Raw genomic sequence first — 27,269 nt, forward strand, 5'->3', positions numbered from 1 at the left:
TGGATGCCTAAATTACAGGTCAGTTTTCTGTTCATGCAGTTTTCTGGCCACAAGATGGCGAAATTTTGTTGTTTTCTTTATTCTCTCTAACAGCAAAAAAGAAATTTTACCCTTTTGCAGTTTTGAAAGTTGAAAACACCCAATTCCTTAAAAAGTCTGATAAATGTAACACGGACTTTACATTCTAACTTTTAAAAGGGTCTTAAATGCTTTGGATTTTCACAATAAAGATTTCCTCTTTTGTGTAGGAATACTGATTTAGACTATTTCTATACAAATGCAAATATCCCGTGATGAGATCAAAGCGTCTAAGTATTTTCATTTGTTTTTCTTTTCCCTTACATAGTCAAAGACAGTGCTGTTGGAATTCAGAATTGATAAAGACTTTACATGTGACTGGGTTGAGTTTTCAAAATACGCTGTCACTCTGGTATTTTTAGCCTTTGTCCTTGACACTGTCCAAGTTTCACAAACTTCTTTGACGCTAAGTTTTTCTTTGAGGAAGCAGTGGCAGATCAAAATACATTTACTTCGTGCACCAAATTGGGAATTAGAGACAAGATTTGCATTTCAGAAATGTGATGTAATTTTCATTAACATATAGGGTCTATCTGCTTTAAGAAGATTCGTGGTCTTCCCAACTTACCCTGGTCAGAAGCTCATTCATTTCCATCACAAGTGTGTTCAGATTGCCCTCTGCCAATTGAATGAGCCTCTCTGGGGCTCGCTGAGGTGAGAGCAAATGCTGAAAAACATTTCCATAAACATTTTAGTAAATGGTTTTGCAGTGATCATGGGGTTGAACATTTAACAGAACAGTTTCTCTTTATATCCGAGGTATTTAGCCTTCTCACCTTCAAAGAAAAGATAAAGAAACCATTTCAATTGGGCACATATCTACAAAGTGCTATGCAGAAGAATATCCTGGCAAGTAATACAAATTGCAGTCATGTATTGAGATATTACTCTGTGCTAGGCTTTTTTGTTTTGTTTTGTTTTTTCACGTAATTCCTACAACAGTTGTATGAGGTAAATGCTATTTTGTCTTGTGTCTGAGCAAACTATGGCTCCAAGAAAGTTAAAACTTACACAAGACCACATGGCCAGTAAGGGGGATAGTCAAGATGAACCATGCATGATTGTTTCAGGCTCCCACTTCAACCAAACAGAGATACTGTTTACAAGAAAGAAAGAGAACGGGAGCCTTTGACAGAGGGACCTGGCCAGGCACTAACTAACTGGTCTGGCCTCAATGTTGGAGGAGCTGGTCTGCCACTCATAGCAATGCTGTTTTCTTCTCCTGTTGAACGTAATCAATCTCACAGAACACTAACGTTAGACAGGGTCACTCTCTGACAGTGATGAATGAAAGAAAACACGAGACCCTTCCCTAATCGTGTCTACACACAGACAAATCCATGGTCTCTGTGCAGACCACAAAAATACCAAAAATTCATTTGCTGTCAAATCTGAGTGACCACTGCCTCTTAAGAAAACATAGAGTTAGCCTCCCTTGTTCTTCCCTCCTTCTAGATAAGATTCATTAGAAGAATCAATTACCCCTAATTCCTAACCCAGCCCAAATCCCTACTTCCTGAAACCTGCCTCCGAACACCGAGCACAAACCCAAATACTCTAAGTCATTTCTACTACCCTCTTATTGAGACATGCCCCAATTCCCCAAGGTGTTCGGTGTCCCTAGTTTCAATGAGTCAATAAAGGCTCTGTTCTCTGTGGTCTCTGGCTGCAACCAGAGCAGTGACACAGGAAAGGGACTGAACAAAGAGGTAAAATATTACCATCTAAAAATATGGAAATAGGATACCAAGCATCTGGGTATTAAATAAATTGTAGAAGAAGAACAAAAACACAGAATCAAGAAAGGCTGGGCTTTAAGGAAAATCAAAGTTGTGTTGACCAGCACTCAGTCAGCCCTCGGGAAGTACTGTGTCGCCTGGCTTAGGTGACAGCCACAGATTGGAACCTCTTCCCATAGGGCCTTTACTCCTTTATCTGGTGCTTATGTATTATTTTAAAAATTGCTTATGTCCTACTGAAGTATTGGCTTTCCTAGTTTAGTTTCCTTTCTTTGTATTCCTTCCATGTACAGCAGGTCCCCCTCATCCACAGGGGACACATCCAAAGATTCTCAGTGGATTCCTGAAACTGTTGATAATAAGGAACTCTGTATATACCATTTTTTCCTTATGTCTATGTACCTACGATAAAGTTTAATTTATAAATTAGGCACAGTAAGAAATTTACAACAATAAAATAGAACAGTTATAAAGACATTCTGTAATTAAAGATATGTGAATGTAGTCTCTCTCTCTCTCTTTCTCAAAATATCTTGCTGGACTGTACTCACCCTTCTTGTGATGATGTGAGATGATAAAATGCCTACATAATGAGATGAAGTGAGGTGAATGACACAGGCACTGTCATGGAGCGTTAGGCTACTTACTGACCTGGTGAGAAGTCAGAAGGAGTCTCATCTGCTTGTGAACCATGGTTGACTGTGGGTAACTGAAACCATGGATAAGGGGGAATAAGGAAAATAAATGACCAGCGTCTTCCTTATAAAACTCTTTACATTCCTGAATGCCAGGCCTACAAGGTAAACTCAGATTCCGCTGACTAGCTTTCAAGGTTGTCCTTCATATCACCCTGCTCCACTCCAGTTTCTAGCTTTATGTTTTACTAGCATGCGCCTTCTGATATCGAACAGACAGGCCTTGTGAATTCCCAGCTCCACCTCTGCTCACCTGCTCTCTTAGCCTCCATGACAAGAGCATGTATGAGCCCAGGGCCAGGAGGGCCACATCACTGGCAGGCTGGGCCCTTCCAGGGAAGTCATTTTCTCTCTCTGAGCTTTACAAAGGTGGTTTCATCCTCACCAGCCCTAAAATTACAGTGGCCTCTATTCAAATCCTGGCTCTGCATTTAGTAGCTATGTGATCTTGTGTCTCTAACTTTTCTGTGCTTTAGTTTCCCTACCTGAAAACAAACAAACAAACAAACCCAAACCAAAACCAAAACATAAAAGATACCGTATTTCTTTCCTACTTCTTGGAGTTTCTGTAAGATTTATGTGTGATAATTCATGTAAGACTTTAGTCACTTAATTGCCTAGCACAGAGATAATCACCAGTAAGTGTTAGTTAGTCTCACTGTCATCACTATTGGTTTCTTCTTCTGGAAAAGAGGAATAATAATGCTTACCTTAAAGGCCATGATCCAGATTACAGAATATATTCCCCTAGAAGAATATCTGCCAGTGCCTAGTGAATAAATCTTAGGTTTTTCCTCCAGTCCTTGCCAATATTTCTCTGCCTATTAAAACTGTGTCTATCCTTCAAGTTCCAACACAAATGATGCTCTCATTAATAATGCATTCCCTGGTTATTCTGAATATTACCCATTTCTCCAATCTTTGTAATCTATTGTAAATCAAATTTTTATAAAGCACATGGTGATTGTACTGATTGTTTAATTATTGTTTTAAGTACATAGACTGTAAGCTTCCTGAGGGTAGTGACCACAGGATAGGAGTCATGAAACCCCCAGGGGACCAAGAACAATACTGAAATCAACCAGAATTTCTCAAAAACAAAACAAAACAAACAAACAAAAAAACAAACCAAAACAAAACAAAAAACACCTGACCATTGACTGATAGTATATAAAGTAGTTACTTTTCATTTTGTCATTAGATGAAACCCTAATTTCCTTAACGTTTCCTCCTATCCCACCAACTACCAGAAGGTTCCACAAGGTTTTAGATTAGTGTTACTCAAATTAGCTCTTGTTGAAGTATTTTCAAAGGTCTGCTAGCTCTCCAGTTCCAAATTTTAATCTTGTGCTTTCACTTTGACAGGAAACTTAAATGTTAATGTAAGCATTTCTGGAACTCAGGCTGGGCACCTGAGAGACGGATAGGACCACATGATCTCAAAACCTATCTTTGCATGCATGTTTGATCATATGGCAGATCGAGCGCCTAAATCATTGAACTTGTCAAGTGATGCCAAATGTCATTTTAGGGCCCCTTGCAAGGGGCTCTGTAGTTCATATTGTGGAATAGTACAAGTTACATGCAACATACTGATCAAAGAACCCGTGTGGAAGTAGTCAGGATTCTTGTTGCAATTTGCTTTCAGCAAAAATCATTTGTTATTTTATATTAATGTTTTTAATTTTAATTTTACTGGTTTTTTTAGGCTTTTGTAAGGATTAATGTGTTTTGATTTTATAGAGCTCTGAGTATAGGGAATTCATACCTGATTTTATGTTTGTACATATTTAAATAACATAATAAAGCTGATTTAGGCCAAGCACTGGGGGTACGTAAGCCTCTTTCCCTTTATAGCAATCTGTATATTATAGTGCTCAAATTTGAAAAGTACTGCTTTAGAAAGTCTCTGAATTTCCTCACTGGCTGCTTTCCTTGATTTGTGGCGATGGGAAGAAAAATTTCTCAATGATGGCCCCTTGGGAAGCTTCTGTCATATTTTGCCTGGCTCTTGCTGTTGCTGCTCCAACCTACCTTTAGTTCTTGAGTCCTATTTTCAAGGCCATACAGCATCGTATATGGGGCAGGCAGCGGGCCAGTGAGGTTGACGCTCATGGCCATCTGCTCCAGGCGAGCCAAGTCACCGAGAAGAAGGCCCGTGCATTCATCTCCACAAACTGTGAGAGGGAAACAACACAGAATATTTACTTCTGTTAAGTATCCCAGGCAGATGTTCAGAGATTTCAGCTATGAAATATTTTATGGCCCAAGTATAATTCTGCTAGAGATGCTGCTGCTCATCTTAGATAATTAACGCTTTCAGATGGATGACAGTTGAAAAAAAAAAAACAAAACAAAACAAAACGAAAAGAACAGAAGAGCAGACATGCCTGTTGCCCAGAAAGCTGAAATATGGACAGCGACATAAGCTGAGGAACCAAAGAGGAGGAGCAAACGGATTTTGAGGGAAACAAGCATATTGCAGAAGTACGAGAGGTAAGGCGTGCAACACAACATTATAAATGTTCCAAAATTTCCGCATAAGCAATCTAGAGGACATCTGGAAGTAGGGAATAAAACATGCTCCAGTGTCTAAAAATGCATGTGGAGTATCTGTAGCAACTGGGTCTCTACACACTTTGAGTACCGGGTACACCGCATATCCCCAAACTGTACAACGTTTCAGCTTGACAGCTACTGAAAAGAATTATTTTAAAGAAAAAAGCGAAGGGAAAGAACTTTGCTTTTTATAATTTGTGGTCTCTTGCTCGTGATAATGTATTGATTTATTTACTTACCTACGTACTTGCCAACTTCTCCTCTTTAGGCTCTCAGCCCATGAACACCCGTCATTCCACGCGCTCTCACAAATTCGTGCTTTGCTAATTAACCCCATCCAGCCTTGTGGCTAAATTATTGAGAAGGGCCAGGAAAATGTTATTCCTTAAGCAGCCCAAAAGTTAATGTTCTATGTATAATATTTCCAACAGTTAGAAAGAGGACTATTCAAATTTGGTGTAGTAGATGGGGGGCTGGTGGTAGAGTCATTAGAGAGAAAAAAAAAAGGATTGCCTTTTCATTATTAGATTCGTTTCATAAGCAGTAGGATTTCTACAATGAAAAGACATGAATTCTTTTGTAGGATTTTAAATATATCCGTAGTCAGTTCGAAGTTTTCAGTTCAATTTTTTTTTCTCTACCCTTTGCATCAGAGCAGTGAGATGCAGCTTCTCCATGCCAAGGAGCATGTCCTACCGTGTTGATGATACGCATTTATGGATATGGTTATAATTTCCAGCATATATGCAACAGAAGGAGGTATCAAAACTATGCATATTAGAAGAGAGGTAAATACATAACATGGAAGATACCAAGCCTGGAGCAGGTTTGGACCATGCCCCAAACTGGCAAGAATTCAATTAGGTCTCTTCACAGCACTCCCCTGAGCTGCCTAATGGAGAGAAAACTTTTAACTGAAGCTTGTAACTAAAGAGAAGTAGTACAGAGGGTGATTTTTTTGATAGGACAGCAGTTAGAGGTGAGTTACAATATCCTCTCACAGGGATTAAACTGCCCCAGCAGGGCTTTTAATAAATCAGCTCCTTACAGGTGATACCTGCAACCATACAGCTGCACCTGCAGGAGCTTCTCCAGCGGAGTGAACAAAGAGGCTTTGGACGCAGGAGCCAAAGTGTGGGACTAGAGCTGTGTTCTCTTCCTCTTCTGCTAACCAGAATGAAAGGGAACTTGCTCTGCATGGAAACTCAGTGTAAAGAACACAGCATCGCACCTTCCCGCTCCCAGTTCAATGCGAGTCCTGGAGAAGCTTTAACACGCTTGTCTACATGAAACCCTCACAGAAAACACAACCTGCAACATAATTAGGTGCCGAACTGGCTGTGCCTAAACATCAAGACACAGTCTGGTTCTCAAATGTTAGTGGGTCTCAAAATCATCTGAAGAATGTTCTGGCTTCTGATTCTCTGACCGAGAATGTGCTTTCCTAACAAGCTCTCAGGTAAATAGTGATACTTCTGGTCTAGTGGTAACCAGACTGGCAGCAGTGACGTCACCTGGGAGTTTATTGGACATGCACAATCTTGGGCCACTCTAGATCCAGTGGATCAGAATCTGCATTTTAGAAAGATTCCCATGTGATCTATACATGTTAGTGTTTGAAAAGCAGTGCTGCTGGCTGGTTGGTCTCCATTTTGGCTGCACATTAGAGCCATGTGGGGATTTATAAAATGCAGATATCCACGTTCTTCCCACCTCCAACGTCAGAGCATCTGATTTCTTAGGTCTGGGGTAAGGCCTAGGAATCAGGATTTTTAAGAGATTACAGATGATCCTATCATGCAGCCAGGGTTAGAACCACTGTTTGAGATGATAAGCTTCAGGGATGCTTAGTCTAAAGAAGCAAGATATCATTTTGCGTGTTGTCTCCTCTGCCTAGGACACTTCTCCCTCCATCTTCCCCTATGTGGCTCCTGGATGTTCAGGTCAAGTGCTCAAGGGTTACTTCCTCAGACGGGAAGGCCATGATGACTCTGAAATTACCGTCTCCCCCAATCACCCTGGCATTCCCTTTGTCTTGGTATCTTACTAATTTCGTGTATGACTATCTTATTACTTTATGGCTTCTTCCACACCAGAGAAGGGACCTCAATCACCTTTGGTCACAGTGTTTAGGAATGGTGCCTTGCACATAGCAGACATAGTGAAATATATTTGCTTACTACTATCTTTGTAAAGAAGAGCAAAAAGTATTTTGGAGAAGATCAAAGTGTTAGAAGAAGAGAGGGAAATGGAGGGAAGGAGGGAGAGAGGAAGAAACAGAGTGGTCAAACAGGAATTGTCTAAATGGAAGAAAATGATAATGAGATGGGAATGAGAGAGCCACACAGATAGGTGAGGAACAGGAGAACACAATAAAAACAATGGTAAAAGAAAACTGTCTTGTGATTAGAGAGGCAGAGACCACGAACGTCGGGAGATGGTTGTTACTATGCCCGCATAAAATAATTCAGGTGTTTTTTCTTTTGAGGTAATTCAATTTTGACCCAGGAAAGAGTTATTGGGCTGGAGGAAAGGCAAGAAAAAAAGATACAAAATCTTATCAAGAAAGGAACAACACAGACGGGTTACAGACCAGATAAAGGCAATGCTCGATTCTGGAGTGGATTAAAAATGGTCACCACTTCTTTCCTGTTCTCCCAGTATGAGGTAGGGTCTATTTCTCTCCCCTTGAATCTGGGTTGAATTTATGACACACTCTGACCCACAGAGGGTGTCAGAGGAATACCGTGCGACTCTTGAGCCACAGCTTCAAGGGGTTCAGCATTTTCTGCTTTCACATTCTTGGAACCCCGCAGCCTTATGAATAATCCCAGATGAGCCTTCTTGAGGAAGAGAGGCAGCTGTGAGCAAGAGAAAGGCAGGCCCCACCATTCCAGCTGTGGCTCCATTGTGTGAATAAGGCCCCCCTGGCATGACAACAAAAGAACTGTCCACTGGAGCTTAGCCCAAATTGCCAATCTACAGAAACCCGAGGATATATACAGTTGTTGTTTTAAGCTATTGGATTTTGGAGTGGCAGAGACACACAACTGGTACTCTGTCCCAAGTTTTGTCAAGTGTGATTTAGAGTTCAAACTCACATCAGGGACTTACGAGTTGAAATTCACAGGCTAAAAACAAATACTAGTAAAGATGATTAATTTCATTAAAAGTTAGGAAGGTAACAGAGGTTCCTTTCCCATTGAGGCCAAGTTCATCATTGTAAGAAAGTTCCATGCAACTTCTAGTGAAGATGGATTTTGGGCAGATGTTCCCAGGATGTAAGCAAGCAATACGCTCTTTTTCACTTTCACGATCTTGAAAGATACTTCACAATAGGATGTCTCGCCATGCTTTTTAGGGCAGTGTGTTCTTCAGGAATCCTTTGCTAACCCTTTCTCTAATGTATTTATAATTGATAACCTATTTCCAAGAAGAAATGGAGTCAATTCACTGATAATAGTGTGGCTAGAGGCTCCTCACTGATGGCTCCCGAAATTTCCAGGGAAGAGTTTTCTCAGTCTTTACTTCATACAAGAATAAATCAAGCACTGGAATGCAGAACTAGATCTGATTTACTGTAATACACTACGGAGTAAATTGGTGAGCTAGAATGCCAAGAGGCATGATAAATACTGATTTTTCTCTCATTTATTCTACCCCCTGCCCATCTGTTTTGGTTCCTCATCTTCAGTTGTTGAAATGAAAATGTATTTAATTGCTCTTCCAAGGATTCATACGTTCCATTTTATGTCTCTGTGTCCAAAGGTCTATTATTATCTCATGTGTTATGGTCTCTGCATTCGCTTTTTGGGGAACAAAGTATGAGCACATTTCCATAAGTGAGAAGGAAGTTTTATAGTATGCTCCAAGTAATATAGTAACATCTGTCCAAATGGGTCAGAGAGACTTATGGATATGACAGCCATGGGGATTTTTTCAAAGCTTCTATATAAGTCTAGTTCATGCAGTTATAAGATAAACACATACGGAAATGTGCCTTTTACATAATGGTTGGCTATTTTATTTTGACACAAAATATTTTACTTATACCACAAGTTACTTTTATTTGCCCTCAAAAAGTCTGAAATGTCTGGCAACGAACACTAAAAGTGGGATGCAAATTAAAACCACATTTAATTCACTATGAGAGCAAAGCTTTGAAGAGAGTATAGAGACATGGAATACTCACGTTATGTAAACAATTGTTCTTTGATAAGGGTGCAGTAACAACTCAGTGTAAATTAAACACCTATCTTATAATCAGGACCCCAAAAGAACCTCTTCAAACCATTCTATTCAGTAAGAGATAAGGTTGTAATGTGAGATCCTGCCTAAACTGCATGGAAGCAAAAGCAAATATTTCAAGACTATGATTATATTTTGCATGACTAAATGTTTCTGAGGCTTTGCCTATAAAAGTGTCAGGATAAATTTGTGTCTAATATTAACAAATGCGGTACTAAATTCAGATCGTTATAGCTGGGCACATGTAAGGGACAAATCATACAGCTGATATTACAGATCGTTCTGCTAGCAATTAGTACAAAATACTGCATTTCTACCAGAGTCCCCCATGCATAATAACTACTGGCTTACTGTCACAAAAAATTCACACACTACATCCACACCAAAGAAGCTAAAGCTGAAATGAGTGCATGGAGTATTTTTGAAAAGGCCAAACCCATTAACCAATTTTAGGTAAAGAGACATAAATTGCCTGCTCTGATAAAATAGGGATAAATGAATAAATAAATATACATTGCTAACAAAAGATACAATTTGAGTACTTATACTCATGGTTTAATTTAACTCTTTTACATCAAGGCCCTTGATAGTTCCTAGGATATGGGTTTTATATTTCTCTCTTTTCCCTTTCCCCTTCAAGAAGAAACTTTTAGAATGGCATATACCTAGAACTTATTATTATGTAGAAATAATATCTTCTAAAATTTGGTTTTAAACTGATTGAGAAGGGGTTGTTTTGCCTGTTATTTCTTTGAATAAAGGAAAAGGTTCTGTAGGCTTTAGATGAGGCTGATGAATTTGTTCATGTACCAAGTTATTTTATATATTGTATATAATTTATATATTTGATATATTATATAAATTTTTACATATTAATTTTAACTTAATTTTTAATACTTATATATATGTTCAAAAAATTCTGTACAGAAGTGCATATATATGTGTGTACATATATAAATGTGTGTACATATATAAATGTGTGTACATATATAAATGTGTGTATATGTATTTGTATACATTTATATGTATATGTATGTGTATGTATATATATAGATATATATGTGTGTATATATATATACATGTGTATATATGTATACGTATATATATATAGAACACAAGTTCAAAATGGCTCAAGAATGGCGTATATTTTCAAAAAAAAGAGGAAACTTTTTTGCAAGCTCTATAATAGTATGGGATAGTAACTTTTATTTATATAATATTCACTACATAGCAGGCAATATGTTCTTTCTTGCCACCGTTATCTCAGTTAATGTTCACAGCAATTCTGTGAAATAAATACTATTAATATTCTCATTTAAAAGATGAGAAAAGTAGTCATAATCATCACATTTATGAGTCTATAAATATTGCCATTTGAAAACTTAAAGGAGAAAATATAAGGTGGTCATAAAGGGCATTTTCAGTGACTTGAAGAGCCTAGAATTAGAGATAATTATAGACAACCAGAAGTCAGCCAACCTAAATATTTCATCAGAAACTGATAAACTGCACAAAACATCATGTTTTTGAAAAAAAATGGTCAAATAATAACCAGGATGACAATATGCTTAGAATTTATTGAGCACCTCTTGTGAGTAGGTTCTTCACATATATGCATGTAGTATTTTGTTTCCATTTTACAGATGATGAAATGAGGTTTAGAAAAGATCTAGAAATGATGTCACACAACTTGTACGTGGCCAGCCAGGATTCAAACGTTCTAGAGCCATACCATGACAGCATATACTTCCTGGCATCAGGAGATGGTCTGTTACAGGGACACCACAGAAAAGACAATCTGACTATCTTACTTATAAGACTTCCTCTAACTTGAAGATCATATGATTCTATTGTTCTTCGAGGTCATTGAACTGCTTGGATCTAGAACACTGAAAACTGTAACGAAATGGAGTTTATTCTTAAAATAAAGCCTGACAGAAAATTAAGACTGATCCTGGATATGAAAGTTCAACAGCAAAACTCCTCCCATTAATAGCACAGCTTTCTCAATGTGATCTGCAAATCACTGAGACTGAGCACCAGTAACTGGAAAAACTACCTAGAATCAGAGTGATAGTTGCTGTTCTACAATCTCATAACCCCAGACCTATGCTAAGAAGGTTGACAAAAGTCTCAAAGCATCTTTTACTAACAAAACAGGTGCCGATAAAGTACAAACAGGATGAACAGAAGTTGCTTTTATAGATTCCATGATTTCTTGATTTGAACAACCTATGACAGCTTAGAGATGTAGAAAACTACAGTATACATACTGGCTCTTGAGTCCCACTAGGGATTAAGTGGGAGCAGAAAGAGGATGGCATTTAAAGGGCTAGGATGGAGGGTGATCACATGTCACACAAGCAAAGCCATAACTCATTAAACAGCATCAGGAGGTCAACGGATGTTTTCTCAACATCTTTTATTAGGGAATGTCTCATTTTCTTTACAGTGATCCACCCCATTTCACTATCTTCTTCCTACTCTCATTTACAGGGAGCAATAATTGCCATTAGCAATCATCTCTGATTACAGGAGTGCAGCCGTGTTGTAGTGACAATATACGGGCCTCTGCATTATTGTGATAAGATCCTTACTGACAACTGGATATTAAAAAAAATATAATCTTGATCATCTCTGCAGATCAGTGTCAATGTAGGATGAAAACTCAGACCTCAGCTTTCACCAAGTGGCTGAAAGATGTATATTTTACAGAATTAAGGTGTGCTTATCACATTTAGCTAGGTTTACACCTTAGGTTGCGGATAAAAAACACACTTTATGATTGCTTTTGCAAAACCGGCAAGCATAACCTCATCTTAAATGTTATAGTTTAAATACATTTTAATTTATTTCAAATAATAAAGGTCTTATATTCCTAATATCTCATATGTAATGAATAAACATAGGAAGCATCAATTTCATATTTGTAAAATCCTATTTTGGGCATTTTTGATGGAATAACATCTTGCCAACAGCTCCTAATTTTAATTTCTGTTCTCTATAAGAGTAAAATATTTTACTATGCGACTCATAATCTATTTTAAACATCACATGAGTTGTTCTGTGTTAACTACTGATCTGTAGAAAATAGGACGTGAACAAATCCAAGTCTTGTGATTCACAGTACAAAACTTTACTGTTAAATAATGTCTTTCTTGCTCATTCTCAAATTTCAGAAAGGCAGGCAGTTGTTCTCATTTTATAAAATGATATGTAAATTGTAAATGAGGGATGGAAGAGGAGGTTGGATTTGTAGTAACCCAACGTACTAAGAAGTCCATCCTGATTTGGAAAGTCCAACAAAACGTGTGTTCAGAACTCACCTACATGGGTAAGGGAAGAACACACTGTAGTGTCATCCCATATTATTCCTATTAGAAAAAAATAAAAAGGTTCTGAAAGTTATCTGAGCATGCAGCTAGTGTGTTTTTCGCTTGCATAGATGGCAGGACTCCACATGACAATCTCTGATAAATAAAAATCCATTATAACTGCCACATAACTATCATAATGTTTTAAATCTTAGAGAAGAGGGTCTCAACAGTTAGCAGGAAAAAAAAATCTATGTACACATTGACATATATGTATATTTATATATGTACCTATATATTTAAAATTTTTCATTGTTAGCACATTTTATCTTTATTCTTTGTTGCAGTAACACCGGCTCTAGGCTCAAGAAGTAAATGAATAAAGAACCGAGTTAATTAATGTTGAATATTTTGGGAAACCCATGTTTGCTTTCAGTGTTTTGCATTGGTAGTCAGCATAGAGGAAAGTAAGATTTCCAAGACAGACCTAGTTTCAAATCATTGCTCTGTTGAAAAGTCACTGTGAAACTTGGAAAAATCACTTAAATCACCTAAATTCAGTTTTGTTATCATAATACAGGGATGCTGCAATAATTAAAAGAAAAGTAAATAGTGCTTAATATAGCGTCTGGAAGATGGTAAACTCCCAATACAGGTGAACCTTTAAGGAATTACTATTATGATGAACCATGTGTGGTGAAGGGGGCTTTGGAGGACACCTAAAATCCGAAGGCATATATATTGGTTAACTATGACCAGGCACTGACTCTGATTGGTGAGGTTGACTACGTTGGTGAGTTGAATTTGGCTCACAATGAGAGACTCTGCTCTCTAAATATTTACTATTAAGGACATGATTACTTGTTTAAATTCCTCATGACAGTAATGGAAATTCCATGTATAAAAGGCTTACGTCCTACAAGAAATTCACCATTTGGATCCCATAAGATTCTAGCTTGCTCACTGGCAATTGTCTATGGCAGCTACAAGTCTATTTTAGGGACTTAGGTGCTCCAGAGAAGCTCGTCCATGATTTCTGAATGTGCTGTGTTACACAATCTCTACAGCACAATTTTATATCCTTGGTTAAGTAAATTAATTGTGTAACTAACCTTAGAGTGAGTATATAGACTCTTTCCACCAATATGCAGCTCTCTTGAGATAATGCAATAATCATGCCCAGGTCATTTATTGTGCTTTTGTCTATTTTTTTTTAAATATACAAGTCCACAATAAGGCCAAATTAAATTATGTTTTCTAGAAAATTAACCAAAGAGAGAAAAATTAACTATCTAATGCACACAACTCACCTGAGTGTGTATTATCTAATAGGAAAAACAAGTTATTTTTTATAATCAGTACCATCTTAACAACAAGCACCACTTTATCTCCTTAATCAAGACAGCATGGGCTCTAAGCTCAGAAGAGGTTTTTCTCAGAAGACATTTCTCTTACTACATCCATATTCTCTTACCCAAACCAGGCTACCTTCATCCACTCCCACTCACAGGCCTTATAAAATTCCACTGTAATCACATGTGATAAACAGCTCTGCAGATCAAACATGCCAGGTGAATCATTCTTTGGTTTCTTGTTCTGATTTAGCTTAAGGATATAGAAAGATATTAAAAAGGGATTTGAAGGTAAGTCAGTTATGTCCTTATTTGTGTCTTGATTAATTATCTCATTTCAAAACTAGTAGTAGAAACTGAGTCCTGGAAAAGGCCAACATAATAGAAGCATGGTATATTTTTTCACAACAGGAAAAAATTTTTAAATATGAGAAAAGAAGAAAAGTCTAAATATATTATATGCAACAATTCTTACAGTTAACCTAATAAAGGGTAAGGAATAACATTTCTAGAAATCAAAATCACTAATATTTAACAGCAACATAAGGAAAATCTACACAGCATTTATAAAATAAGAATATGTCTTATAAATACCTTAAAATGTAAAAGAAATATTTATTTATAAAATAATTATAAACACATAAGAAAAGGTGTCTACCCATAAAAAAAACCTCCATAACTTAACACTTCTTTGGTACAAGAAAAACATCACTATTAATTAATCCTCCAGAAAAATATTAAAATTCCCTGGACATAGCAATTGAACTGAATACCATGTAGAGCAATGGGAAATACATTTCTCTGGGGGACAAGAATAATGCAAATGAACATTATAAGGCTAATGTAACTCTAACTGACGTATTGGCACTTTTGTTACCACATGGGACCCTGGGAGATTTAAAATGTACCAATGTGAAAGAGAAAAAAAATGAGTTGAATTTTCTTATAAATTTATGTAAATGCATATAAAGTATTAATCACCAACAGAATAAGAACATAGAGTCACTGTTGTTGATGGGAAGAATGACAAATGTTCAGAAAATAATCCCATTATTTTATCTCTTACAGACTTTAATGTATTATTGCAGTTTTTGTGCTTAACATCAAATGTGATCTTTATACTTCAAGTTTACTTCTGGATAATTAAGAAAATAGACGATTTAGGGATAAGTGGGTGACTTAGTCAGTTAAGTGTCTGACTCTTGATTTCAGCTCAGGTCATGATCTCACGGCTTGTGGGTTGGGGCCTCATGTTGGGTTCCACACTGACAGCACAGAGACGGCTTGGGATTTCTTTCTCTTTGCCCCTCCCCCACTTGCTTGTGTGTGCATGCACACTTTCCCTCTCTCTCAACATAAATAAATAAGTTAAAAATTTTTCTGAAATAAATGAAAATTGATAATTTAAAATTCAAGGACTGTTTACATTAGAGTTTATATTTGGAGCATCTATATAGTATCTAGTTAAATATATCAATGTTAATAATCTAATTTGAAAACAATATTGAAAGTAATGCAATTACATTAGAGGTCCACTCCAATTATCATTAAAATATGTTATTATACTTGAAAAGAGTATATACATATATTATCAATAACTGAATATGATAATGTGTATGTATATTATGTTACACTTTATGTTTCCCTCCCTTCAACCTTGAAATTTATTTTTATTTTAAATTTAATACAATTTCATGATTGAAATGCATTGAAGAAACAATTTAAGAACCTATGTCCCCAAACATACCCAGTCTTTACCTTTTTTTGGCATATTTTAAAAGCCAGCTTTAATACATGGAGACTAAACGATGAATTGGTTAACCAGGAAATCAAAGAAGAAATAAAAAAATAGACGAAAACACATAAAAATAAAACACATGGTAAAAAATCCTTGGAATGCAGCAAAAAAAAGTTCTAAGAAGGAAGTTTATAGCAATACAGGCCTACCTCAGGAAACAAGAAAAATCTTAAATTAACAACATAACCTTACACTGAAAAGAGCTAGAAAAAGAAGAAAAAAACAAAACCCAGAGCTAGTAGAAGAAAGGAAATAATAAAGATTAAAACAGAAATAAATGAAGTAGAGACTAAAAACAACAATAGAAATGACCAAACCAATTAGGAGCTTGTTCTTTGAAAGATAAACAAAACCGATAAATCTTTAGCCAGATTCATCAAGAAAAGAAAAAGGATTCAAGTAAATAAAATCAGAAATGAAGGAGGATAAATAACAACTGACTCCAGAGAAATTATAGGAGAATATTATGAAAAAGTATATGTCAACAAATTGAGACAATGTAGAAGAAATGGATACATTCCTAGGAACCTATAATCTTCCAAAACTAAATCAGGAAGATATAGGAAATTTGAACAGACCAATTCCAAGTACTGAAATTGAATCGGTAATAAAAAACTCCCCCCAAAACAAAAATCCAAGACCAGATGGCTTCACGGATGAATTCTACCAAACATTTAAAGAAGAATTAATACCTATTCTCCTCACACTATTCCAAAAAATAGAAGAGAAAGAAAAACTTCCATATTTATTCTATGAGGTCAGTTTTAAATTAACTTGATATCAAAACCAGACAAAGGTACTACAAGGAAAAGAGAAAAAACAGGTCAATATCTCTGATGATAACAGATGCAAAAATTCTCAACAAAATATTAGCAAACTGAAATCAACAACACATTAAAAAATAGCTCACCAGACCGGGCGCCTGGGTGGCTCAGTAGGTTGAGCGTCTGACTAAGGCTCAGGTCATGATCTCACAGTTTGTGAGTTCCAGCCCCATGTCGGGCTCTGTGTTGACAGCTCGGAGCCTGGACCCTGTTCTGGATTCTGTCTCCCTTTCTCTCTGCCCATCCCCTGCTCACATTGTCTCTGTCTCTCTCAAAAATAAATAAACATTAAAAAAATTTTTTTAATAAAAAAAAGCAATTCACCAGAATCAAGTGGGATTTATTCCAGGGATGCAATATTCAAAAATCAATCAGTATAGGGGCACCTGGGTGGCTCAGTTGGTTAAGCATTTAACTCTTGATTTTGGCTCAGGTCCTGATATCATGGTTTGTGAGATCAAGCCCCATGTTGGGCTGGGTGCTGACATCAGGGAGCCTGCTTGGGATACTCTCCCTCTCCCTCTGTCCCTCTTCCCCCACAAATAAATAAATAAACAAACATCAAAAATTATTTAAAAATCAGTACAATACATCACATTACAAAATAAAGGGGAAAAAACATGATCATTCCAATATATGCAGAAAAACCATTTGACAAAATACAATATCCATTCATAATGAGAACTCTCAACAAAGTACATTTAGTGAGAATATTCCTCAACATAATAAAAGCTATATATGAAAAACCAACAGTTATTCATACTCAGTGGTGAAAACTGAGAGCTTTCCCTTAATATCAGGAACAAACAAGGATGTCCACACACACCACTTTCATTCAACATAGTGTTGGAAGTCCTAGCTATAGCAATCAGACAAGAAAAAGACAAAAGGCAGCCATTGGTAAGAAGGAAGTAAAAATGTCACTATTTGCAGATGACATGATACTATGCATAGAAAACTCTAAAGGCTCCACCAAAAAACTGTTAGTACTGACAAATGAACTCAGTAAAGTTGCAGGGTACAAAATTAACATATAGAAATCTGTTAGGTTTCTATGCACTAATAATGAAATAATACAAAGAGAAAGTAAGAAAGAAATCAATCTCATTTACAATTTCAGCAAAAATAATAAAATATATGGGAATAAACTTGAGGAGGTGAAAGACCTGTACTCTAAAAACTGTAAAACATTGATGAAAGAAATTTAAGAGGACACAAACAAATTGAAAGACACCGCATGCTCGTGGATTGGAAAAAATAATATTGTTAAAATGTCTGTACTACCCAAAATAATCAGATTTGATAAAATCCATATCAAAATACCAATAGCATTTTTCATAGAAATAGAACAAATTATACTAAAATCTTCATGAAACCATAAAAGACTTCAAATATACCAAGCAATCTTTAGAAGGAAGAACAAAACTAGAAGAATCACAATTTTAGATTTCAGTATATACCACAAAGCTGTAGTAATCAAAACAATATTGTCTGATACAACAGACACATAGATCAATGGAACAGAATAAAGTGTCCAAAGAAAATGCCAGGCTTATATAGTGAATTAATCAACAACAAAGGAGGCAAAGCTACACGATGGGGAGAAGATAGTATATTCAACAAATGGTGTTGGTAAAACTGGACAGCTGCAAGCAAAATAATAAAACTGAACCACTTTCTTGTATCATACAGAAAAATAAACTCAAAATGGATTAAAGACCTATATGTGAGATCTGAAACCGTAAAAATTCTTGGGGAAGACATAGGCATTACTTCTTTGACATTGGCCTTAGCAACATTTTTCTAGATATGTTTTTTTCAGGCAAGGGAAACAAAAGCAAAAATAAACTGTTGGGATTACACCAAAATAAAAGCTTTTGCACATCAAAGGAAACAACTAATCAAACTAAAAGACAACCTGCTGAATAGAAGAATATATTTGTAATTGATATATCTGGTAAGGATCTAATATCCAAAATATACAAAAAACTTCTACAACTCAACAGTAAAAAACCAAATAATCCAATTAAAAATCGACAGAGGACCTGAGCAGACATTTTCCCAAAGAAAACCTACAGATGGCGAACAGACACATGAAAGGATGCTCAACATACTAATCACCAGGGAAATTCAAATCAAAACCATGATGAGATATCTATCACCTTACACCTGTCAGAATGGCTAGAATCAAAAAGACAAAAAATAATAAGTGTTGGGGAGGATGCAGAGGAATCATTGTTCACTGTTGGTGGGAATGTAAATCGTTGTAGTCACTGTGGAAAACAGTATGGAGGTTCCTCAAAAAGTTAAAAATAGAGATACCATATGATCTAGTAATTCTACTACTGGGTTTTCGCCAAAGAAAATGATTCAAAAAGATATACGCACCTCTGTATCCATTGCTAGATAAATGTGTAAAGAAGGTGTGGTATATATACACAGTGGAACACTACTCAGCCATAAAGAAGAATGAAATCTTGCCATTTGTGACATTATGCATGGAACTAGAGGGTACTGGACTAAATGAAATATGTCAGATAGAGAAAGACAAATACTGTAAGATTTCACTTATAAGTGTAATCTAAAAAATGTAGCAAAAAAACAGACTCTTAAATACAGAGAATAAACTGATAATTGGCAGAAAGGTCATAGGAGGATGTGTGAAATAGATTAAGGGGATTAAGAGGTACACATTTCTAGTTATAAAATAAATAAGTCATGGGGATGAAAAGTATAGCATAGGGAATATAGGTAATAATATTGTAACAACGTCATTTGGTGACAGATGGTGACTACACTTACGGTGACCATTGAGAAATGTACAGAATTGTTATATCAATATGTTGTTCAATTGAAACCAATATAACATTGTATGTTAATTATACTTCAAAAACATACATTCATACATACATGCTAGCCAGCCTTAGCTTTTAAGATAACTCTCATAAAACTGGAGCATGAACAAAAATTCTAATTAAAATGCTATTAAGATTTAGACACACATAAGATGTTAAAACCAGAAATACTGGCATGCATAAATACACTAAAAAGGTAAGTATTGAAACAAAAGCTACTCCAAAATTTTACATTTCTATTTTTTTTTTAATTTTTTTAAATCTTTATTTTTGAGAGAGAGAGACAGCATGTAAGCAGGGGAGGAGCAGAGAGAGAGAGGGAGACACAGAATCTGAAGCAGGCTCCAGGCTCTGAGCTGGCAGCACAGAGCCTGACGCGGGGCTTGAACTCATGAATCATGACCTGAGCCGAAGTCGGACACCCAACCGACTGAGCCACCCAGGCGCCCCACACATTTCTATTTTTTAAAAAATAATTGAGACCACTAATGTAAATGCCCTCAAGGCAAAGAATTGCATAATAGCCCCTCCCTAAATTTATAAATAACCTGATTTTAGATTATAACTTGTATCACCTATTATATTTAACACTGATATTCAGTGTACTTTCTGTATGGCATTGCTGAATCAGTAGCAGTTATAAAAAAAAAAGAGAGCAAACTGTTCTCCATTTATTATACCTATGAGTGAAAATACTCATTCACTGTCACTGCTTCCAGGATCTGCAGTTCAAGAGAAAGTTTTGAAGCAGTATGCCCGTGGATTTCTCCGCAAGCTACGAAAGAAAAGTCAGTAGTAATTCAAGGCCTAATGTGTCTGTCCAGCCTATTACAAATCCAGGAGGATTCTGAAAAATGGAATGAACCCATATCTTTAATCTGTCACAAAGGCTAAGCCAACCCTATGTAAAACTGCAAACTCTGGGATGGACAAAATAAAATAAATTACGCCTCCAACAGCTTTGTTGTACGTCTTCCGGTAACTGACTAGAGCCTGCTGAGGATTTTCTCACCTCTCTTGGCTCAGTGGGATACAGACAAAAACAGCAGGCAAACAGCATAAGGTAGATAGCATCAGAAAGAATGAAGAATAGCATTAGGTACTGCAGAGAAAGAAAGAAAAAAGGGTCAGTCTTTCTCATTGGAAAGGAGACAGAAATGGAACCAAGGCCCCCAGAACTAACGGCGGAGTTAGTATACGTACACACGCACTCCGTGCTCTCGCGCGCATGCCAGTGCTTGCAGCCGTCACACTTCCGCCCTGTGGCTCCAGGTCGGCACGTGCAGAGCCCCGTGATAGGGTCACAGGGGACAGGCAGCGAGCCATAGGGGTCACACTCACATTCTTGGCAGGAACCTCCAGGGCTGCTGGGGCTGCCAGTATAGCCAGGGGCACACCTGGATTTAAATAGTGAGAAAGCAGAAGAGATTAATAGTAAGTCCTGTCTCTGGTTGAACAAAACTGATACCACGAGTCACTAGATGAGGAGCCAGCAAACTTTTCCTGTAAAGGACCAGATAGTACATAGTTTAGGCTTTTACAGATCAAAATAGAAAATCAAAATCATTCAGTGAGAGAAATACATTTGCAAACCTTTTTTTTTGGGGGGGGGTTGATGGAATTCAAAACAAAATCATCATCATAATAAAAGAGTATAAATTATTTTGTAATAATAATATATTAATGTAAAATCAATCTACCAATGAGAAAAAGGAAGCTCTTGTTAAGGTATCAAATTTACCTAACTAGGGCTCAAATTTAGTGCTTCCTATCTTCATATTAATTGTAAATGTTTGCCTGTAACAACATTCTTAGCTTATAGTGCCAAACAGAATTAGGCAATGGGCCAAATTTTGTGGGTGAGTTTACCAACTATTACTGTAGATTATAAATATTGTTTTGAAGTCTTTTTTTTAAATTAGAAATATTGACACCTGAACTTTCCTAGACTCATGTATTTAAAATCAAAATGACCAAATAATTCAACTCATTTTATTTATGAGCAAAAAGAAGTAAGTTAAGTGACAATAAACTGGATTTTGTATTTAATTTTACTGGTCTTTCTATCACATCTTCCTCAAGATGGAATTTTCATTATATACCCAAGGAAGCAGGTTAATGTTATGCAGACAAAATATATAACATTAATTTCAGAAATTAGAAAGAAAATCCAACTGGATGAACCCAAATGAAATCACTTCATTGACTACTCCACCCATTCATACATCCATTCACTTAAGTATAAGATGCTAGTAAGATCATATGCTCTGGGTTACCCAGTAAGGGTAACACATAACTGTTGGTCCTGATTTAATTATTAAAGCACTTCCTATCTTTCCTAAAAGTCTCCCGGTTTGGACTGTGTGTGTGTGTGTGTGTGTGTGTGTGTGTGTGTGTATCTCATCAGCTAAATATAATCAACACCCAGAGTTTTTGTTCCAGAGACAAGCATGGGAGGAAGTTGGGAGACAGGAGGAGGTTGAAGCCAAACATTATGAACATTAGGCAGATAATCCAGAACTATCTTCAGTAGCCTGGGAGTGTGGAAATTTGCACAGTTGACTGTGAGTGTTAATTTATCTTCTGCTGGTTAGAAAAGGCAAAACAAACAAACAAAAGTTATCTATAAGTAGGCTTTTATACATTTGTAGTTTTAATTGCTATTTTATTTCCAATGTAAGATTATAAACACTCCATAAAAGTACCATTTAAGTGAGTCCACTTAAATGATTTCTTAATATTTGCAGGTGTAAGAATTCTACTCTAACCAGGTTGAGATTGATTAAATGCTCAAAGAGTTTATTACAAAAGTACCAAAGATAAAACATGGGGAAGGGTTGCTACATTACAGGAGCATTCAAGACATGTAAGCAATTTTAGACCCGAGCTGATGAACTTAGGCAGGTCGTAAGGTGATTCAGATGATTTAAGAAGCTCTCAGAAGCGGAACAAATTTATTTGGAAAGTTACAATAAAAATTTAACCAAGACCTTTGGTTTAATTTAGCTGAATAAAAGCAATTTTTCAGGGAAATACAACTTTATCATTTATGTTAGAGATGAAGAATGAAAAGCTCTAACAACATTTGAGACTGCAAAAATAATTCAAGCCATTCGCTTTTGATAGTGTGCGACCTGTTCGTCTATATACTATATGAACTGTCAACTCCTATTGATTAAACATTAATGGATATTAAAAAAGTAAATTTTCTATAATCACTTTGCCTTAAGACAGTAATTGTCATTTCAGGGCACACTTGCAGTCTTTTCTATATACATGCTTTCTTTCATAGATAGTGGTAACTTCAATTTATAAATGTAGTATACTACGGAACATTTTTTTTCATAAATTACTGCAGATAATACCCTTGGTGTCCACAGATGCTTCCAGTCGTCATCCTACTCATATTTACAAGGGCATGAAATGAATATTACCCTAACCATGAATACCAAATATTCATATTTGGACATTACAAATATATATAGTCAAAAGTTGTACAAATCTCCAAAACAAATAGAAATATTTTTGGATTTTGTATTGCTTTGAATTCTTTAATTATCAATTTCTATTGGCACAGAAATTGTGAATGCATTGTCATATATATATATATATATATATATATATATATATATATAAAGTAGTGGATACTCTGTTTAGATTTTCCATATATAGAATTATTTGGAAATATATTTTGCAACCTTGTAGAAACTTCATCGGAATTTATAAAATTTAATTATTTAGTTATCTGCTTATTTCCATTATTAACACAACCATTCCTGGTTATATAAAAGAAAACTTTTATTTTTCAATTATTATTATTTTCTAATTTGAAAAATTTTTAAGTTTATTTATTTTTGAGAGAGAGAGTGAGCATGAGCAGGGGAGGGGCAGAGAGAGAGAAGGAGAGAGACAATTCAGGCTCCACTGTCAGCCCAGAGGCCTACATGGGGCTCAAGCTCATGAACTATGAGATCATGACCTGAGCCAAAACCATGAGTCAGACGCTTAACCAACTGAGCCACATAGGTGCCATATATATATATATATATATATATATACATATATATATATATATATATATATATATATATATATATATATTTTGTAATAGAGAGAGAGCATGAGCAGGGGAGAGGAGCAGAGGGAGGGAGAGAGAATCTTAAGCAGACTCTACGCTCAGCACAGAGTCCAATGCGGGGCTCAATCCCACAACCCTGGGATCGTGACCCAAGCCAAAATCAAGAGTCGGATGCTCAACCCACTGAGCCAACCAGGCACCTCCAAAAGAAGACTTTGAAATGGGTGATGATTCAATTAATTAATATTGGTTTATGTTTGCAAAGAGATCGATAATTTAAGGAAGTGCTCCTAGAAGAACCCTGCAAAGGAGTGGGTAAAGCAGGACATGGAAAAGAAAGGAAACAATGGTATGATTTCAGGTGATGTCCCAGTCTTAGCCTAATTCCATGGAAAGCCTGGAGTAATTATAAGCATAAGCATAAGCATGTGGACTTTTGTACTCCCACATTGGAGGAACGTGGGGTAAATTCTCAATCATTTTTGCCCCTCTTATGGGAGATGAGGTTTCCACGTAGGCATGTAGGCAGGGCACCAACAGTATCCTCTACACATTTGATCTTCACAATTTTAGTGTAAAGTAAGTAGACCATAAGCTATTCTGATACTACAGGTGAGAAAAACGGGTCCTAGCTAAGTTGGTAAAGCTAGACTATGTCCATGGATAAAAACTTTATATTGTTATCAATTAAATGCTAAAGCTATCATGTGTGTATAATATAGTTAATATTAGTTACTTTAGAGATAATACCTAAAACATACTAAAAGTGGTAGTGATATGCTTCAATATCCAGGATACTGATCTTATGGAAAATATGGACCCAGAAGATACTAATTACAACCTAACTAGACAGTCTGAAATTGTGCTTAATTTATCATTTGTATTACAGTCAGTATTCAATTTAATCGATACATAAATACATTATCAGATTCTGTAAACAAAAAATATGGTGAACCAGAGGGGAGGTGGGTGAGGGGATGGGTTAAATAGGTGATGGGGATTAAGGAGGCCACTTGTGATGAGTAACGGGTGTTGTTATGTAAGTACTGGATCACTAATTTGTATACCTAAAACTAGTATTACACTGTAGGTTAATTACCTGGAAAAAAAATATGGTGAGAGGAAGCATTTAAATAATATTGTTTGCTCATTGGAAAGGAGCACCCAATAACAAACACTTTATTGTTTGTGTTCAAATTAAGAATGCTTGACACATTTACATCCTGAGTTATGTATATACTTGGTGGTATAGTACCATAGTGCTCAGAACAGCGACACGCACACAGATAGATTCAGCCAATATTTTCCAGTGCATTAAGATGAGAATTATGTGTAACTAGGTTTTTATTAACTACTGATAATATGCACATATATAGATATGTGCACATTCAACATATACATCTACACTAAATATAGCTATGTAGATATGTATACACTAAAACCTAAACTATGTAATTGTGAAATAATTTGGAAACTTTGAAAAAGTCAAAGATGGAAATAAACAACTTTCTTCAGAGATAGCGTATAGATATAAAAGTAAAAATAGTTTTGAAGGCATATAAACTACTAAGGAAAATGAAAACAAGTTATGAAAATAATGAATACTTTTCTATTGTGATCTGTTATTGTATGATCTCTATGTTTCATGACTGTTCGTACCGTTCACAGTACTGGCCTTCGTATCCTCGTGGACAAGCTGTGCAGCGGTAATCATCGAGGCCTTCCATGACACAAGAAGGACTGAAACTTAACCAGAAAGGGGAAAAAAAAAAAGATTGTAAAAAATCTTTTAACCTATTTATTTTATAGATTTAAGTAATTCTATCCATTATATAGACAAGTGAAACTTAACTTGGGGTGGTTGTAAGTGCTGTATTTTATAATATAAATTTTTATTCAAAGGTAGGATGTCACAACTAAATAATGCCAATAATAGTCAACAAGTAAGTATGGTTGGCTTTCAATGAATTTGCAGTGCCTCGCACTGTGTAAACATTTTGAAATTTTAATAATTCTATGACAAGCATAAAAATATTAAACATCCAGCAAAAGTGTCCTATTTCTCATGAATTGAAAGAAAAGTATGACTAGAATTAGTGCACATTTGTCTGAAAGAATATTACTGAATATTTTCCAAGTAAAAAAAATGGTCCTAAAACCATATAATTTTTTTTCTGAAAGCTCAACCTAAATTGCCACTAGCCTTTGAACACATAAAGTGTGAATAAATATTTCACTTAAAATGAGAGTGCCTTTTCTAATTTACAAACGGATTTCAAACTAAGTTTATTTTAAACACAAAGTAATGTGAGTTAACGTAAGAAGGGAAGGTGCTCTCCATGAAAATGAGTAAGAATTTCCGATAATTTTATGATCTTTTTTATTAAGTAGGTCTTATATAATTTGCCCTGTTCTCACTACTGACTGGTAGACCACAGCCTATCAGGCTTTGCCAGGGTTTCTGATCATCTTATCCTACAAAAGAAATACTTACCAAGACTTGAAAACTAACCTGCACTAACATGTAATTTTAGGTTGTTACAAACTTCTTTCAAATATAAGTCGAGGATTCCCACTAGGTAACACTGCATGGTGCACTGGAAACTTAGAAGGAAAAATATATATGTATTTGTTACAAAATGGTAATGCTGCAAACTCCATTCTTTTTCTTGGTCCACTAAAGAAGTTTATGCTGGAAAAGATATATGGTGTATACACCAGGGCCACAAGTCCTTTTGGTCAGGTGCCATTTGGACCCTATTTTAACTATCTTCTAGCACACTGAATCAATAGTACATGAATGAATAATAAACTCTAACCTTTGCGAAAGAGGTGAGCAAATTGATCTATTACTCACAAACTCTATCCTTCACAAAATAGATCCACAAACACGTAATTGACACATTCTGGCAAGCTTTTAGCTCTTCAAGCTAAAGCTTGATGCTGAGTGCATCTGTACACACACACACACACACACACACACACACACACACTCCTATGTCACATTTCAAACTGCTTATCTATCTATCTATCTATCTATCTATCTATCTATCTATCATCTATCTATCTATCTACCAATAGATACTTGGAAACAAATTTTTAGACATTTCAAGTGAAACTCTAGAGAGCCAACATAATTAAATTATATTCATTTACAGTAATATATCTATCTCAATTACTATGCAAGGATGTTATAATTCTCCTTGAATAGTTGATATAAACTTTTTTGAGTTATGATACTATGGTGGATTGAATGAAGTCTTTTCCTATATCATGTGTACGGACTTAATGAAGGAGGGTGTAGGAATCATAACTTACTGGAAGTTAGAGTTATTCTTTCTGCTCCCAACTCCCTCATCTACACTCAATCCTCACACTGTCTGCGGGGTCACTCTGAAATCCTTGTGCTTTTTTCTTGGGGGCTACCTTTTATATTTCCTTATGTTTGCTAATTCCAAATTTGCCTCATTAGGGTTTTTAAGATGTAGAGTTTGCCAGTCTATGTTGTTCTTGTGGATACTACAAAGATGAATTGGCTTCCCGGGTACCACCCCCTTCTCCTTTTTTCTATGTTCATCATTGGTTCTTTAACAGTATCCTCTGCTGCAGGTTCCTATACATCATGTCCTTGACCTCTTCATGGGTCTCCCAGTTCAGTCTTCAGATTTCTTCTATCCTGTCCTGTCCTCTCTCCCCTAAATGATCTCATTCCATCTTAAAACCTTTGCA

The 27,269-nt window shown here is 36.0% G+C and overlaps 1 protein-coding gene across 2 annotated transcripts in view; it reads right to left on the reverse strand.

The window, feature by feature from the left end:
- The window catches only part of LAMA2 (laminin subunit alpha 2), a 606,210-nt gene that overhangs the window by 149,844 nt on the left and 429,097 nt on the right, over positions 1-27,269 (reverse strand). For both annotated transcript variants that reach the window (XM_053222255.1, XM_053222254.1), the window contains exons 33-36: positions 25,200-25,286; positions 20,666-20,859; positions 4,547-4,689; positions 647-745 (exon numbers count right to left, since the gene is read on the reverse strand). In XM_053222255.1, coding sequence (XP_053078230.1) covers positions 647-745; positions 4,547-4,689; positions 20,666-20,859; positions 25,200-25,286 — 523 coding nt within the window. The remainder of the gene's footprint in view (positions 1-646; positions 746-4,546; positions 4,690-20,665; positions 20,860-25,199; positions 25,287-27,269) is intronic.

This window comes from Acinonyx jubatus, chromosome B2 (assembly GCF_027475565.1).
Source record: "Acinonyx jubatus isolate Ajub_Pintada_27869175 chromosome B2, VMU_Ajub_asm_v1.0, whole genome shotgun sequence".
Classification (NCBI taxonomy): Eukaryota; Metazoa; Chordata; class Mammalia; order Carnivora; family Felidae; genus Acinonyx; species Acinonyx jubatus.